Source organism: Ambystoma mexicanum, chromosome 2q (assembly GCF_040938575.1).
Source record: "Ambystoma mexicanum isolate Mex_15411 chromosome 2q, UKY_AmexF1_1, whole genome shotgun sequence".
Lineage (NCBI taxonomy): Eukaryota > Metazoa > Chordata > Amphibia > Caudata > Ambystomatidae > Ambystoma > Ambystoma mexicanum.
The window spans coordinates 408,923,017-408,936,795 of NC_090924.1; the positions used below are offsets into that span (position 1 = coordinate 408,923,017).

General features: G+C 42.3%; 1 protein-coding gene across 2 annotated transcripts in view; it reads left to right on the forward strand.

Annotated features, from left to right (window-relative positions):
- Nucleotides 1–13,779, forward strand: part of LOC138569454 (metalloproteinase inhibitor 1-like) — a 380,069-nt gene that overhangs the window by 162,532 nt on the left and 203,758 nt on the right. For both annotated transcript variants that reach the window (XM_069647435.1, XM_069647434.1), the window contains exon 5: nt 10,421–10,542. In XM_069647435.1, the coding sequence (XP_069503536.1) occupies nt 10,421–10,542 (122 nt within the window). The remainder of the gene's footprint in view (nt 1–10,420; nt 10,543–13,779) is intronic.

Consider the following 13,779-nt stretch of genomic DNA (forward strand, 5'->3'; position numbering starts at 1 on the left):
TATCGTCTTTCGTACAATTAACACAGTATGGACATGTCACATAAACTTGTGCATGAATTCGCAATTGTAGCTCTTAGTCTGCTACTCCAATAGGACGGTGGTGAAGGGACGGGGACTAGAGAAGAGGTACCTGCCTGCTCCTCTACAGTGATATCACAGATGGAATCACCAATGACATCATAGATGAAATTATATATGACATCAACAGGGGACTCAGAGTTAATGTGGCGTTACTTCCAACCTGCAGAATTTTTTGGCTTTTGTTGCATTTCATTGTTTCAACTTAAGGGTCTCTCAATTAAGGGTTTTCTCTGAATTTCAAGTTGTTTATGCATTATCTTACACACCTGTAGTAATAAAAGACCATGTTCTTTGGCCATGGCCAGTGGCAACCATGCACCAATTAAGGCAAACAACAGTGGTGCACTGGCAACTGCCTTTTGCATGGCCAGTAGCCACTTTTCAAACAAAATAATTCTCCATCAACATATTTCTACAGTTTATTCTGGACTCATGTAGTGAAACATCCTTCTCTAGTGGGTAAAAGAAAGACCATTTTATTATATTTATGTAATGAGTGTCAACAATAGGATAGGTAATAGTGTACACTACAATATGCACAGGCAATTATTTCATACAGTTGTAATATATAGCTTAATCAATGAAGCATGAACATACAACTTCATAATTAATTGACAGCATACAATTTTGTCAACATATGTTTCGATAAACGGCAGCAAAGCAGCTCCTTAAAGATCTGTGTCCCTGCCAACCCTCGTCTTCAGGATTTCCTATGCTTGGTGACATTCTCTACTAGTACTTACACACCCTTTTTTGGCACTACAAATCTCATGATGCTCTTTAAAATATCAATTTCGAATATAATAAGTCTTGCTCAAACAGAATCTCTGTTCTGCATTCATAGCAGCGTCCCATTCTTCGAGTCAAGTCGAGTCAACTAGAGAAAGAAGGTGACTGCCAACTCTCATTTATTACATATTGTAAAAACATGTGTACACAGGAGCTCATTTTGGTGCAGGGCGTAACATAAATGGAATGCGTAAAAGCCATGCGTGCAGGTTTTATGCCTTCCATTAACATAGCTTCCCATTTGTATGTATTGTTATCCCTTCCTCTTTGCTATACATACTATAGCATTTGTGCTGGTATGGATTTTTATGCTGGCACATATGCTGCGGAATCCTATGGAGTCCACCCTTTTGCACCAGCAAAAAGCAGGTGAACTCCATATGAATCCATTGTAAACGCTGCTGCCATGTGCACATGCCAGGCAGTGTTAACTCAATCTGTACAGTAGAGTGCAAAAAGGGAGGGTGAAAGGCAGAGTACATTCTTGTACACCGTCTGTTGTGCTCCACATTTTCACTGTGCTGTGAATGGAGCGATTTCTGGAAAAGCACCTGGAGTAGAGTGATTTGTGGGGCACAGATTTATCCACTACTCAGTGGCAGCTGCTATTTACAGCGGTTCAGAAGAGCGGAGGGCATATTGATGTTAATATTTGTAGTATTTATCTAGCATGTGATAGCAGATGGACTCAAATGTCCTCTTCTTGTTCTACGGTGCTTCCAGGTAACCACAACAAAGGGTGGGGATCCAAATGCAGCTTCAGAGTAGGTGAATTTCCCTCCTTCTGGATCACCTCACTTTCCCTACCCCTTTGTGTCTTTTCTTGACCCTTCCCTGCTTCAATCATAGTTTTGCATATCCCCTCTCGTATCGCCCCATGGTGGATCTGGTCAATAATGGTTTATTTATGTCCAATATCGAGTGGTTTTATTGCAGTGCTTGCCCTTCATTGAGTGATTGCTTCCATTTACAGTGATATAGTTATCTTTTATATGTGCTCTACCAAATTTGTTATAGCCACAGTGTGTTATAGCCATAGTGGCCATTCAATTTTATATGCATGTTGATTTTAAATAGGTCTTCAACCGAATAATACCCCTATTCCCATATAAAAACAAACAGAGGGTAAAAAAAGCAGTTAATCTGCCAGACATGTGTTATAATAAATTTGACCATTTGTGAGAGATACTTATATGTTCTTCTACATAGGAAAATCATCATCATAATTTAGCTTTATTCAGCACTATACCTTTAGCATACAAAATCCAACAAAGTATCAATTAATAAGTATACATGACATCCAGGGTACACATTCCATACATAAACACAACAATATTCCAAAAGATAAAAATGCAGATAAATAACTAACAAGTTATAAAAAAAAGATATATTGAGGGTCAGATATGGTTCAGTTCCTCAATCAAAGAATTTCTACATGACCAGGCTCGATAAATAAATCTTGCCACAAAATGTGTCGTTGATTGATACAGCTGATTGACATAAGGCTAAAGCTCCCATGGCATGATTAACATGAGCTCTCTTAAACAACGGCAATAAGTACAGCCTTCTCAAGTCCTTGTATCGATCACAGAATAACATCATATGCATGATTGTCTCTGAAGATGCGTCACACAGCGGGCAGGGTTCCGAATTACTGACTTTCCAACCACAGGTGAATTTCACAGTCCTGAGAGTACGTGTCCAGACCTCCATTAACAGTGAGTGTATACGCTGGCGAGATCAGGTCTAAATATTTTTTCAGCTCCTTGTTCTGTTTTCAAAGATATGTATTCCTGTCACATCCTTCGACCTAAACAGGAGTTTACAAGAGATTCATGCGAAGCCTGTTTAAAAGCAGATTTCACCTTCTCTTTAATACTGTGTGGTAAGTTCTCTGGCGTCTGCCACATGCCACTCAATCCTAATACACTTAGATGATGCTTTACATGTTTCACCCATGGGATTGAAGATCCTCTTTGATAACTAAGTAAGTTTATAAAAGCTTCTCAATATTTCTCAAGCTCTGGCATTACCCATAGTCATATCCAATTAAATACAGGTTTCCAGACTATCTGGGTATCTATCGTTCCAGGCCACATTCCATCAACAAAGCGGCATTTGGAAAATCTCTTGGGAGCCTCAATAATATTTTAAAAACTTGTTCTCCACAATCCCCAGTTTCTGGCAGTTAGTATACCCCCATAATTCAGGTCCTGCATCGTTGGCAAAAAATTATGGTGGAAAGGTTTCAGTGCCTGGCATCGAGGATCAAGCCTGCCATCCTGACATCTCGTCGTCATTTTCAAAATCACCCCATTAATGTAAAGGCAGAACAGGAGCGGGGCAAAGACACAGCCTTGCTGCAGGCCCCTGTCCACCCTAAACTGTGTTTCTCCACCAAAAGCCCACCTCAGCACCGCCTTGTTGTTGTAAATAAAGCTGGCTCATTACTCCTACCAGTTTGGTAGGCACCCCCCGCTTCAATATAATCTGTCACAACTGGTCTTTGAGAACACAGTCGAAGGTGGTCTGGAGGTCTACGAAGACTGCATACACCCTCATCCTCTTTAGTACTGTGTATTTTTGTAAAACAAGGGACAGGTGAAAACATTGATCAATAGTACCTGTCCCTTGCTGAAACTGACCCTGAAGATGAGAGATGAGTTTTTTCGAGGTCAGCCACTCCTGAATCTGCTTTAAAACAATCTTAGCAAATATTTTCTGGTGGCATTAAGTAGGAAGGTAGTCCTGAAATTACCAGGCTTCTCCCTCCCACCTTTTTTGTACACTGGCACAATGTCAGTCGTTCGCTCTGAGTCAGGGACTTTGTTAAGTTCAACCACTGATAGAAACAATTTCATTCAAATGGGTGACCAAACATCTTGCTCATCTTTCAACAAATCGACTGGTATCCTGTCCGGGCCCAGAGCTTTCAGACTTTTGGAGTTCAAGATGGACCTTTTAACTTCTGCCAATGTGATTGTTGGGCTATTATATTCAGTTGACACTGTACATTTTTCACAAGTCCCCTCAATCATTGATCCCCTTCTTGTCAGAAGCCTGTGCCCATAATATCTTTGAGTCTTTCCTACAAGCTGCCTCTAGAAGGTAATCCCATTTAAGCTTCGCAACTTTCCACCTTTTTCTTCCGAATTATGTTCTCATAATTAGTTGTGCAGAAACATAACTATTTGCTCTGCCTTCGATTATGAGGTCCTCTGACAGAGCTCTCTTGGCTGAACTGCACTCGTCATCAAACCAAACATTCTTAGCCACCCCTTTCCTCTTTATCACATTTGCAGGTCTAGTGAAAAGGGGGTAAATGTCAACAACCAGGCGATCAAACTCCGCCAGGACCTCTCTGCTGTTTAGGTCCCCACCACAAATACGCTCGATGCTTGTCAGGACCCTTTGGTAGATAGTGTGTTTAGGCCCAGTCGCCTCTAGTTTGTCCCATTTAATAACATGCCTGGCGTTCCTGGTAATCGTGATCGGTACAGTTGGCAGAGGCATTTCACAGAACCCACCATTTAGTCTCACTAACAACAAGATGGGTTTATGGTCCTTTCTCTATGATCAATAACCGTAAACTGCTCAACAAGTTCCCAATCGCTCATCAATACAAGAATGAAATTGATACTTGAAAAACAGTCAGACCCAAAAAATGTATTCCTACTAGGGTGATGGCCACTACATCTACCATTTTATGATCTTAGATTAAGCCCTTGCAGTATTCAGCCTGAATCTAAAGCATGTGTGTGGGCCCATGATGGATAACTACCCTCTAAGGCAGGGATATTCCACTCCAGGTCAACCTCATTTCATAGACCCTCCTGTTCTTTTAGGGGTTCAAACTGTAGGATGAAATCACCCCTGACTGTAATATGGAGCTTCCCATTTGTCATGTGGTCCTGGCTAATATTTAGTTCCTGCAGGAGTGTTAGGGGTCCCAAGGGGTTAGTCCCATAGGGCCTGTTGAACAAATTGAACACACATAAAGTGTGCCCTTCCTTGTTTTTAATAATTACCAATTGCAAGTCTTGAGTACTCTGATCACTCATCTCTGTTTCCCACCCAGAGTCTACTGCTATTAGGGTTAATAAACCCCTGCCCCATGGTCTTCCTCTAACACCCTTAGTCGCTGGGATATTGAATGCCTTGAAACATTGTACCTCAACCGGTGATAAAGCCCAGGTTTCCTGGATACATATGATCTTACTACTACAGATAAAGGCCATCCAATCCGGTTCTGCCAGTTGCCTTTCTATCCCAGCAACATTGCAAGACAGCACCCTTATTCCTGTGGATTTAATCGGGGCGTCAGTGCTGGGGGAGGAGGGACCTGTCAATTTGCTTCTACTATTTCCTCACCCATTGGTGAGAAGCTACACATAGCTTCAATCCGCAGTTGTCAAGGGATTCCTTGTAGGGTCAAAAAGTCTCAGCGAGATCAGTGTTCCAGGAGGGGGATAGCTTCAATTGTTAATAGACCCTCAACCAGTAGCTTACCTTTCAATGTCAATTGACTAAAGTCACTGTCCATTGGGCATAGTCCCTCTGTCACATGTGATAATGTCCTCTCTTATAACAGAGGTACATCCTCTAGCATGATATACCCAATGCATGCTCTTATTAATTAGCATCTCTCTATTCTTGTATGATCCCAGTCTTAGTTTGAGAACATGAAACATGTAGACATATGCGCCACTTTCTGTCCCACCTTGTTGGCTGGCAACGATCATGGGACTAAATCGACTTGGGTTGGGCAATTTATCATATCTGCCATTGCCAAAACATCTTGGCGGGTGTGTAGGCTCATGCTTATTAATAGTGTCTGTTATTGATGTTGCCCAAGCAGGGGTTTTCCACACCCTTACAGCTTTGGCTTGGGTCAACACTCTCTCCTTTTTTTATTTTTTTTATTTTAACATGTAGCGTAAATAAATACAAACTTTTGCTTTTTAAAAAATAAAAAATAAATGTGTATGTCTCAATTACCCAAACCAACTCTAGGTGTTTTCCTTTTGTTTCTGTATCAGTTCATTCCAAGGGATTCCAATTTTTTGTTTGTCTAATCTTTTCCTCTTCGGTTTGGCCTGTTTTGACATGTCTGGGAATTATGCTTGTTCTACCATTGTGACGTCCTTTTCTGTTTCTCAGTGAGGTGCTTGTTGGTTCTCACTCTCTCCTTTGTGAAACAATTTGCCTTGTGCTGGTACTGTGTCAAGGAGGACCCTTTGTCCTTGCATTGCTTCACAGCCTGCCCGGCTGGAATAACGGGCGGTCGGGGGGTTGATGAATATATGCATTGTGTATCCTAGATAAGTGCTTCCCCTGTTCGGTGGCTATGTTGGTTAAATGGGCCACCATTTCTTTGAGTTCCTAACCTCACACATTATTTCCCCTTAAGTGAATACTTAGGTTACATTTGCGCCCACGGGCCAATGTCCCTTGCACTAGTTCAGAGTTCAATGTCAACTTTTTCTTGTTATTTTGTATTCCCATTCTAGTCGTAGGCGGTACTTTGTTGGAATTACATTTACCCTCAGTGATATCCCTCATGTTAGAGGATTCACCATTAGCAATATCTTTAATTTTCAGCACATTTGGGTTTGCATTCTACTGCATCACTTCCCTGGAGTCCTCTGCCAGCAGTGGAGAATATCTATTTTGCAGTGGAATTTCAGGTGTGATTATGACAGATCCTAATGGCTCTATAGAATTTGTCAAACTTGTCAACTTGACCAAACTTACATCTTGGCCCATCATACAATCCCCCTCTAGGTCATTGGAAGTTAGGTCTATCAGATTCATCTGTTTGTGCGTTTCCCATTACTTTATCTAGTTGACTGTTTACTTCCACCATAGTGGTAGTAGGGGAACCGAAGGATTTGGAACTATGTACAGGGATAAGATGTTTTCCCCCCTCTTGTACCGTGATGTTCTCCACTAGAAAAATATTTAATGGGGCCTCACTACCCAGTCTCCTCGCGCATCTTGAGCTCAGGATTCTTTGGTGGCTAGAGACAGAACTAGCCTCGCCTACTACCTCTATCACACCTATTGCGTTTACACCCTCACCCAGGACTGCACAGTTAGTTTCAATGGCTCTTGCCCCCCCATCTATGTCACGCAAGAAACCTTTGATTTCCGAAATGAGTTCATTCACTTCATTAATAGGCTCAAAGAGTTTGTAACCTCTTTTTCGTCCAATTTCTGGTGAGACAGTAGAATTAACTTTGCCCTTCACCGTCTTTAATGCTAATTCATCACTCCTCTGTGTCAATAATCAGGATTGCGTATCAATGCTTAGGTTCACCTCCTATGTTATGGTTAATTACTATATAAACCTCAACAAGGTCTCTAATCTATAATACTACGTTGCTGCTATTTGAGGCTTTTCATAATTGCAGACTCACAATCTCCAGTCACCAAGGGAAGAGCAGAACTTCAACTTCCACCTAAACAATGAGATAAGGGAATTATTGTTGTTCAGGAAAAAAACACCCCCACCTCTTAACTGTTAGGTTGCTACCTCGCTGAGAAATTGTAACTATTAAAGTGCTGCAGTCCTCTAGTGCTTAAGGTGCTTAATCAATGTAAGGTGCTAAGTACACAATGTAAAGTGCTTATTCCTATTGATATATAAACACACTCGAGCATATTCAAACAGATTAAAACGATATAATGTTCCAATACTTCAAGCAAAGCTATATCTTGGTAATATCAAACCCTTCAAATATTTCCTTCAGAGGGTACAAACAACCTAAATACACCACTAACAAATGCACAATAATTAGTGCAATCCTCTAACTGGTCAAGTTATCGCTCTTTCAGCACAAGTTAATATAGTTACAAAATTCACAATTAGAGTTTATGATTGTTCATAAGATTGTTCATAAAATTGTTGTGCAAGAAAAAGACTCCTTGGTTTCTAAAAGTCTCTATATAATGTCTGGTAAAATGATTTATTTTAAAAATCTTTGAACCAAAAACCAAAAGGTTTTAGAATGTAAAACTAATAGTGTAATAGTGTAACAAAATAACAGCATGGAGTGTGGGGGATGCTTGAGCACGGAGTGCGGGGGATGCTTGAGCACTCAGGCAGCATCCATAGCCTGTCTCCCCCTCCCACTCCTCCCATCACTGTTTGGTGGAAGCCATGTGGATCAGGGTGCTCAATTCAGAAGAGGTTGATCTCCTTAACAGGCCGTGTCAACAGTAGTAGAAATAGATTTAAAAATCGAAGTAAATGTTTTCCCACTACACTATTCTTAGCTGGCTCTGGCCTTTAACTATGGTCATTTTGGTCCATCGCAAGGCGTGGCTTGTATCTTATAGCTAATAGCTGACACTTGGATGCCGCTGCCGTTAGACTGGAGGAAAAAAGGCACTCGCAAAACTTTACTTAAATATATTCATAACGTGCGCCATGTGGCCCGAAGACTTAATGGCACGAGACAAACAAACAGAAATACCAAGGGTAATCCAAAGAAAAGTCCAGATAACAGCCAGGTAAAAATACATTCCTCGAGATACGGGAGAGGTCCTATCTAAATAGCAAGGTCTTCAACTTCTTCTGTATCCAATAAGAAAGTCTCTGCTTGTCCAGGTTGCCTTCCGCCTACAGAGCTGGCACTCTCCAGACAGAAAAAGCTCTCAACGCGGCAAGCCTGGAACATCGCTGGCAGTCCTGACGCGCTAATTAAAATTCACCCAGTTCCCCCAAAACAGTGCCCTTTACCGTAGCATCCTTGGTCACACTGTTGGATATAGGACAGATGCCCCCCTCCGGCGTGATCACCGGCAGAACCAACACCGCCCTTAGCCTTGCTGGGCTTTGCCTCTACAGGGTAATGCTGCAGGAGATGTCCCTTCTGGGGGTGCGCCCTCACAGCAGCTCACTCACAAGCAGTGGCAGCTCATGAAAATGAATGGAAGCAAAGTCAATCACGGCACCAACACCGCCCTTAGACTCGCCAGACTATTTAAAATGTAAAAGATGCATACCTAGATTTTACCAAAAATGTTGACTCACAATCTTATTTCTTAGATAAATAGATTACGCTATTCTGAGGGGATTGCAGGCTCCATTCTAAAACAAGTAGCCTAGAGCTTTAATAATTAATCTCTAAACTTTGACTGTCAAATATCTGGTACCCCTACCTCGCCTAGTCTTCCCATTCCTTACTGAAGTTATTCATCCTGAGTAGCCTAGAGCTTTAATAATTCATTGCTAAACTTTGAGTGTCAAATATCTGGTACCCCTACCTCGCCTAGTCTTCCCATCCATTGCTGAGGTTATTAATCCCGCTGGTCGGGATGGACTGGTCAGAAATGATGTCACAGGTAATTCAGTGTTTCAGAGAATAAATTTGTCCAGGACTAGTAAATGGAACTGACTAGCAGCCAGATTTTAGTATTTAAATGGGGCTAGGTTTACCGAAAAGAAACGACAGAAATAAAATAGAAATGTTGGAACATTATGTACCATGAAACAAAGGGCTTCATTACAGTGTGAGGTTATGTTTTAGGGGGATTCCCAGCTGCGGTAATTACCATTACTGTATGTGGTTATCTGAAGTATCCAACCAGTTACAATAATACCACTATATACGCGGTAACAGTAGCGGATTTCCCGAAAATCTTCTGTGTGGTATTTCAGAAAATCTACTTCGAATATGTTTTCTTTTATTTTTTTGAACCATTTCAACCTTCATTTGGAGAGTGGAAATAGATTGTGTGTGGTATTGGCTGAGACCACTACTTAACATTTTTACCAATGGGCAAAATGTCCAATTTGGACCTTTTTATGCATTACATTAGGGAGGTGGTGAGAAGGTGAGCATCATAGAGGCCCACCTTTTCACCCCTTCCAATGTATCCATGGACACACCATTTCCTATAGAACAAGCACTTACGTCTGTACAGGAAACAACTTTACAAAAGTTCTGGAGACATTTTACAAGTTTTTACCACGACCTGTGTTCTGAAGGTAGAAACTGGTTGATTTTAAAGGTGATTCTGCACCTTGTAATTCGGCGGTATTTTCTGATGATGCTATTCCCTAGAAATAACGCAGGCGTTATTTGCTGCCTACATGAAATATGCTGGGGTTCTGCCTGATTAAGGATTACTACCGAGGGTTTAACGAAGTCCAACATCTTGCCCTACTGTATTTAGTTTTACAGGTCCCATAAGTGTCCATATTTGATTGATCTCTGCAACCACCAAAAATGAAGCCATCGATTTTTTAATTGTTGCTGATACTGTTGTCCTCCCACAATTTGCATGCAGCAAATGGTGCAACCTGTCCTTGCCTATGGGCAGAAGAAACATAGCTGGCATTTTCTTCTTGTGATAAACACCAGGCAAAAAGCTTAGTCAAACAGGCGTACCAAGGCCTGGCAAACTGCCCCTAGCAAAGGTTTAAAAAAATGAAAAGCTGTTTCACATCTAAGTCATTGCATTCAATCCTTGCTATCAACAAAATACATGTCAATAAAGTCTTTTTTTTAATAAAGGTTCTTTTTTGATTAACAACATACAGGTAACATTGGACCTGGCAGTGTGGAGCTGAATAGTTGCAACTACATCAAGCCTTGGAGCGAGCTCTCAAGTGAGCAAGTAGTGGGCCTGCGCGGGGCATATGCAGAAGGTTGCCGCTGTGAGGTGAGTGCATTGGAGCTTCCATTCTTAAGAGGTTCTGTTCACCACATTCTGTTGCTGAGGAAACTTTGATGTTGTTTTTCTTCTGAAGCCCTGACTCCTGCTTGTGATCCAGTGGATCACAGGCATGATTGTTGTGGTTCTTATTAAAGGCAGCCACCATATTGAACTGGAAACGTCTTTGCAGAGGCATTGCTAGGTGGGGGCTGATGGGGATATAGCTCTGGGTCTCTTGGTTGTAGCCTCAAATAGTCGCTCTGGGTCTACAGCCAAAAGGCTAGCTAGCCCTGAGTCGCGACAGTCCCAACATTGGCATAGTCCCAGATCTTTTCCAGGCCTAGCAACACCCCTGCATCTTTGGGTATCCCGAATTCTGGTCCCAGTAACACTTGCCATGTAGATATCGTGTAACCACCTGTGTTAAAATTCCACTGTAGGAGGTTATTAGTGGTGACATGGAAAAAGCTCTTACCCCTTAAGTGCCAAGGACGAGTATGCTTCTCCTATTTGCATAGACCTGCACAGAGCTCTGCATTTAAGGGTTCTGATGGCAACATGCTTTCCCTGCAGGTTGTGCGGCACCTAGTAAGTCAAACCTTACCATTATGTTACCTTTCCATTTTGGCCGCAAACTTGACTCTCCTGGACATTACAATGTCGCATAAATTACAGGTACAGCTATAATAACTATATACCTGAAAGGCGATGTCTCTACCCAGTAAACAAGGACACTTATAAGAGTCCCAGGAAAAAAGCTATTCAAATTGAGGAATAATGTAAACTCCCATGGGGTTGTGCCACAAAGACATTTCCAGGCATACATGTGACACATTAACACGCATCAGAAAATGTATTCAAACATCTGGAAACGGCAAGTGCCTGTGCCATTTCTACATTAAGTTACAATTTCATGAGAGTGATAGGAATGTGTTGGGGGTACAGCCATGCCCATGATGGCCAACCCCTGCACAGGGACATCAAAATGCAAGGAATAGTGGAAGGAACGTCTCCCCCTTGCCATCCCTGAAAATGACAATGGCTATTGATCATTATAACATCACAGGAAGTGATGTCACTGATGTTAAACCAGTGTCCTATGAATGTGCCCTCTGCTGTTGCTGTGCATGTCATTATTTGCTTGTGGGATGCATCTGGTTCAGTTAATTCCCACAAAACACCTTTCTTTCTAATGCTTTGTTCAACGTGTAACTGGGTCTTTAATATTTGTGTTTTGATGGAAAGCCCTAATTTATTCAATGTGTATATGTAATGTGGTTTTGTTTCCTCTTTAAGTCAACATGTGAGGTTGGAACAGGCATCGTTGGGAGATGTTCTATTCTTTGAGGGTGTTTCTGTATTGTGGATGCTTTAGAACATACAGTACATGTGTCCAATGTTGTTCCACGTGCCCTAGGGATTCTGCAGAGCACATCAGGCCAAACAAAATCCAATAGATTTTATCCTGGTATGTGTGGCATGTAAAGACTGGGAATACCTTGCTAAATCGTATTCAGCTGCCACATTCATAGGAACAACACAGTATCCTCATGTCCCATTACGTCCAGGCCTTTAGTAGTGCTCATGTATTCAACACGGCTTATTTTTATTTTATTGTTTAAAGAGCGAACCTTGCTCGAGAGCAGAAGAATGCTGTACAGGGTGTGGGTAGCTAACGTATGGACTGGCATCTTTTAACAGGAGAGCAGTACTGTGAGATGCAGTTTGTGCATCCATTGGGATTAGTCCTTGGTCAGGTGCTGTTGAAAAAGCCACGTTTTGAGAGATTTGTAAAACCAGAGAATTGTGTAGTCATTCCAATCTGATCCCGGGATCGAGTTCCACAGGGTTGATGTCTGGCAAGAGAAGGACTTCTTGTGGGTGCTCTCTTTGTGGATGAGTTCCTGTCGGCTGACCAATTTGCTGGATGAGAATTGTGTGCCACAAGATAAGTGGAGATTAGCCACTATGTACACTGGTGTGCTACTCATGACCGTTTTGTAGATGATACAGGCAGTCTTGAACAGTATCATGGCTTGTTGAGGAAGTAAATGTAGTTTGAGTAGGATGGGGTGATTTAGTTGAATTTCTGCGCACCCATAAAAAGATCTGCTGCAGTGTGCTGAGCTGCTTTTAGGGGAGCCAATCGAGCACCTGGGAGCCCTAACTGGAGAGCATTTCCCTCATTGAAATGTGAGACCACAAGCGCCTACACTACAGTCCAGATGTTTTATGGAGGGATGAAGGGTTTGATTTTGGAAGAGTGGTGATTTGGAGCCATGCCATTTGGGCCTTCTTGGCTATGCGTGTCTGGAAGGAGAGGCTGCTGTCAGAGGTGAAGCCTAATGATTTAGCTGAATCCGAGAGCTGCAGGTCAAATCCTTCTACGCGCATATTACTGAGCCATTGTTTAACAAGTTATTGTTCAGCAGGGGGACAAATGAGGCTGAATTCGGTCTTCGATGGGTTAAGTTTGAGGTAGACAGTCAACCTCCAAGATTGGATGATAGTTATATAATCACGGAAACTACTGATGTCCTGTAGGCTTTTTACTCTCATGTACAACCTAGTATTATCTGTGATTGGTGAAAGGCGACATCCAAGTCTTTTAGGAGTGTGTCCAGAGGATATGTGTAAAGATTAAAAAGGATTGGTGAGAGTGTGGAGCCTTGGGGGACCATGCAGGAGACTGGGAATCGGTTAAAATGCAACATGTTCATCTGGATGGCCTGCTGACTGCCTGAGAGGTAAAATAAATCAAGACAGTACCAGAGAATCCCTTCCTGTTAGCGAGGAGGGAGTGGAGGAGGCAGTGGTTGATGGTGTCGAATGTAGCAGAAAGGTCGAGGAGAATGAGGAGGCATAAGCCCCCGACCAACGTACATGCTCCAAGAAACGGAACAGCTATGCTTCACCATCCCAAGCTACACTCCCCTGCACTCTACCCGCGAGAGCTGTGCCACACCCCGCTTACCACACCATCTTGTCTTCCCCCTTCAATTTCCTCAACCATAAAGATCCCACTAACAACCAAACTATCACCCCGCCCTGCTCATGTACATCTTTACTTCCCTGTCCGACACCATTCCTACTAGCCTTAAAAATAACACCCACCCCGACCTAGCACACCCACCTCTTGCATACCTAGGAGAAACCCAGCCATGTTTCGGTGACTCATGGCTTACCAGATTTATAGCCAGAACAGCCTATCTTCCACATTCCCCTATCAACAAATAAATTGTC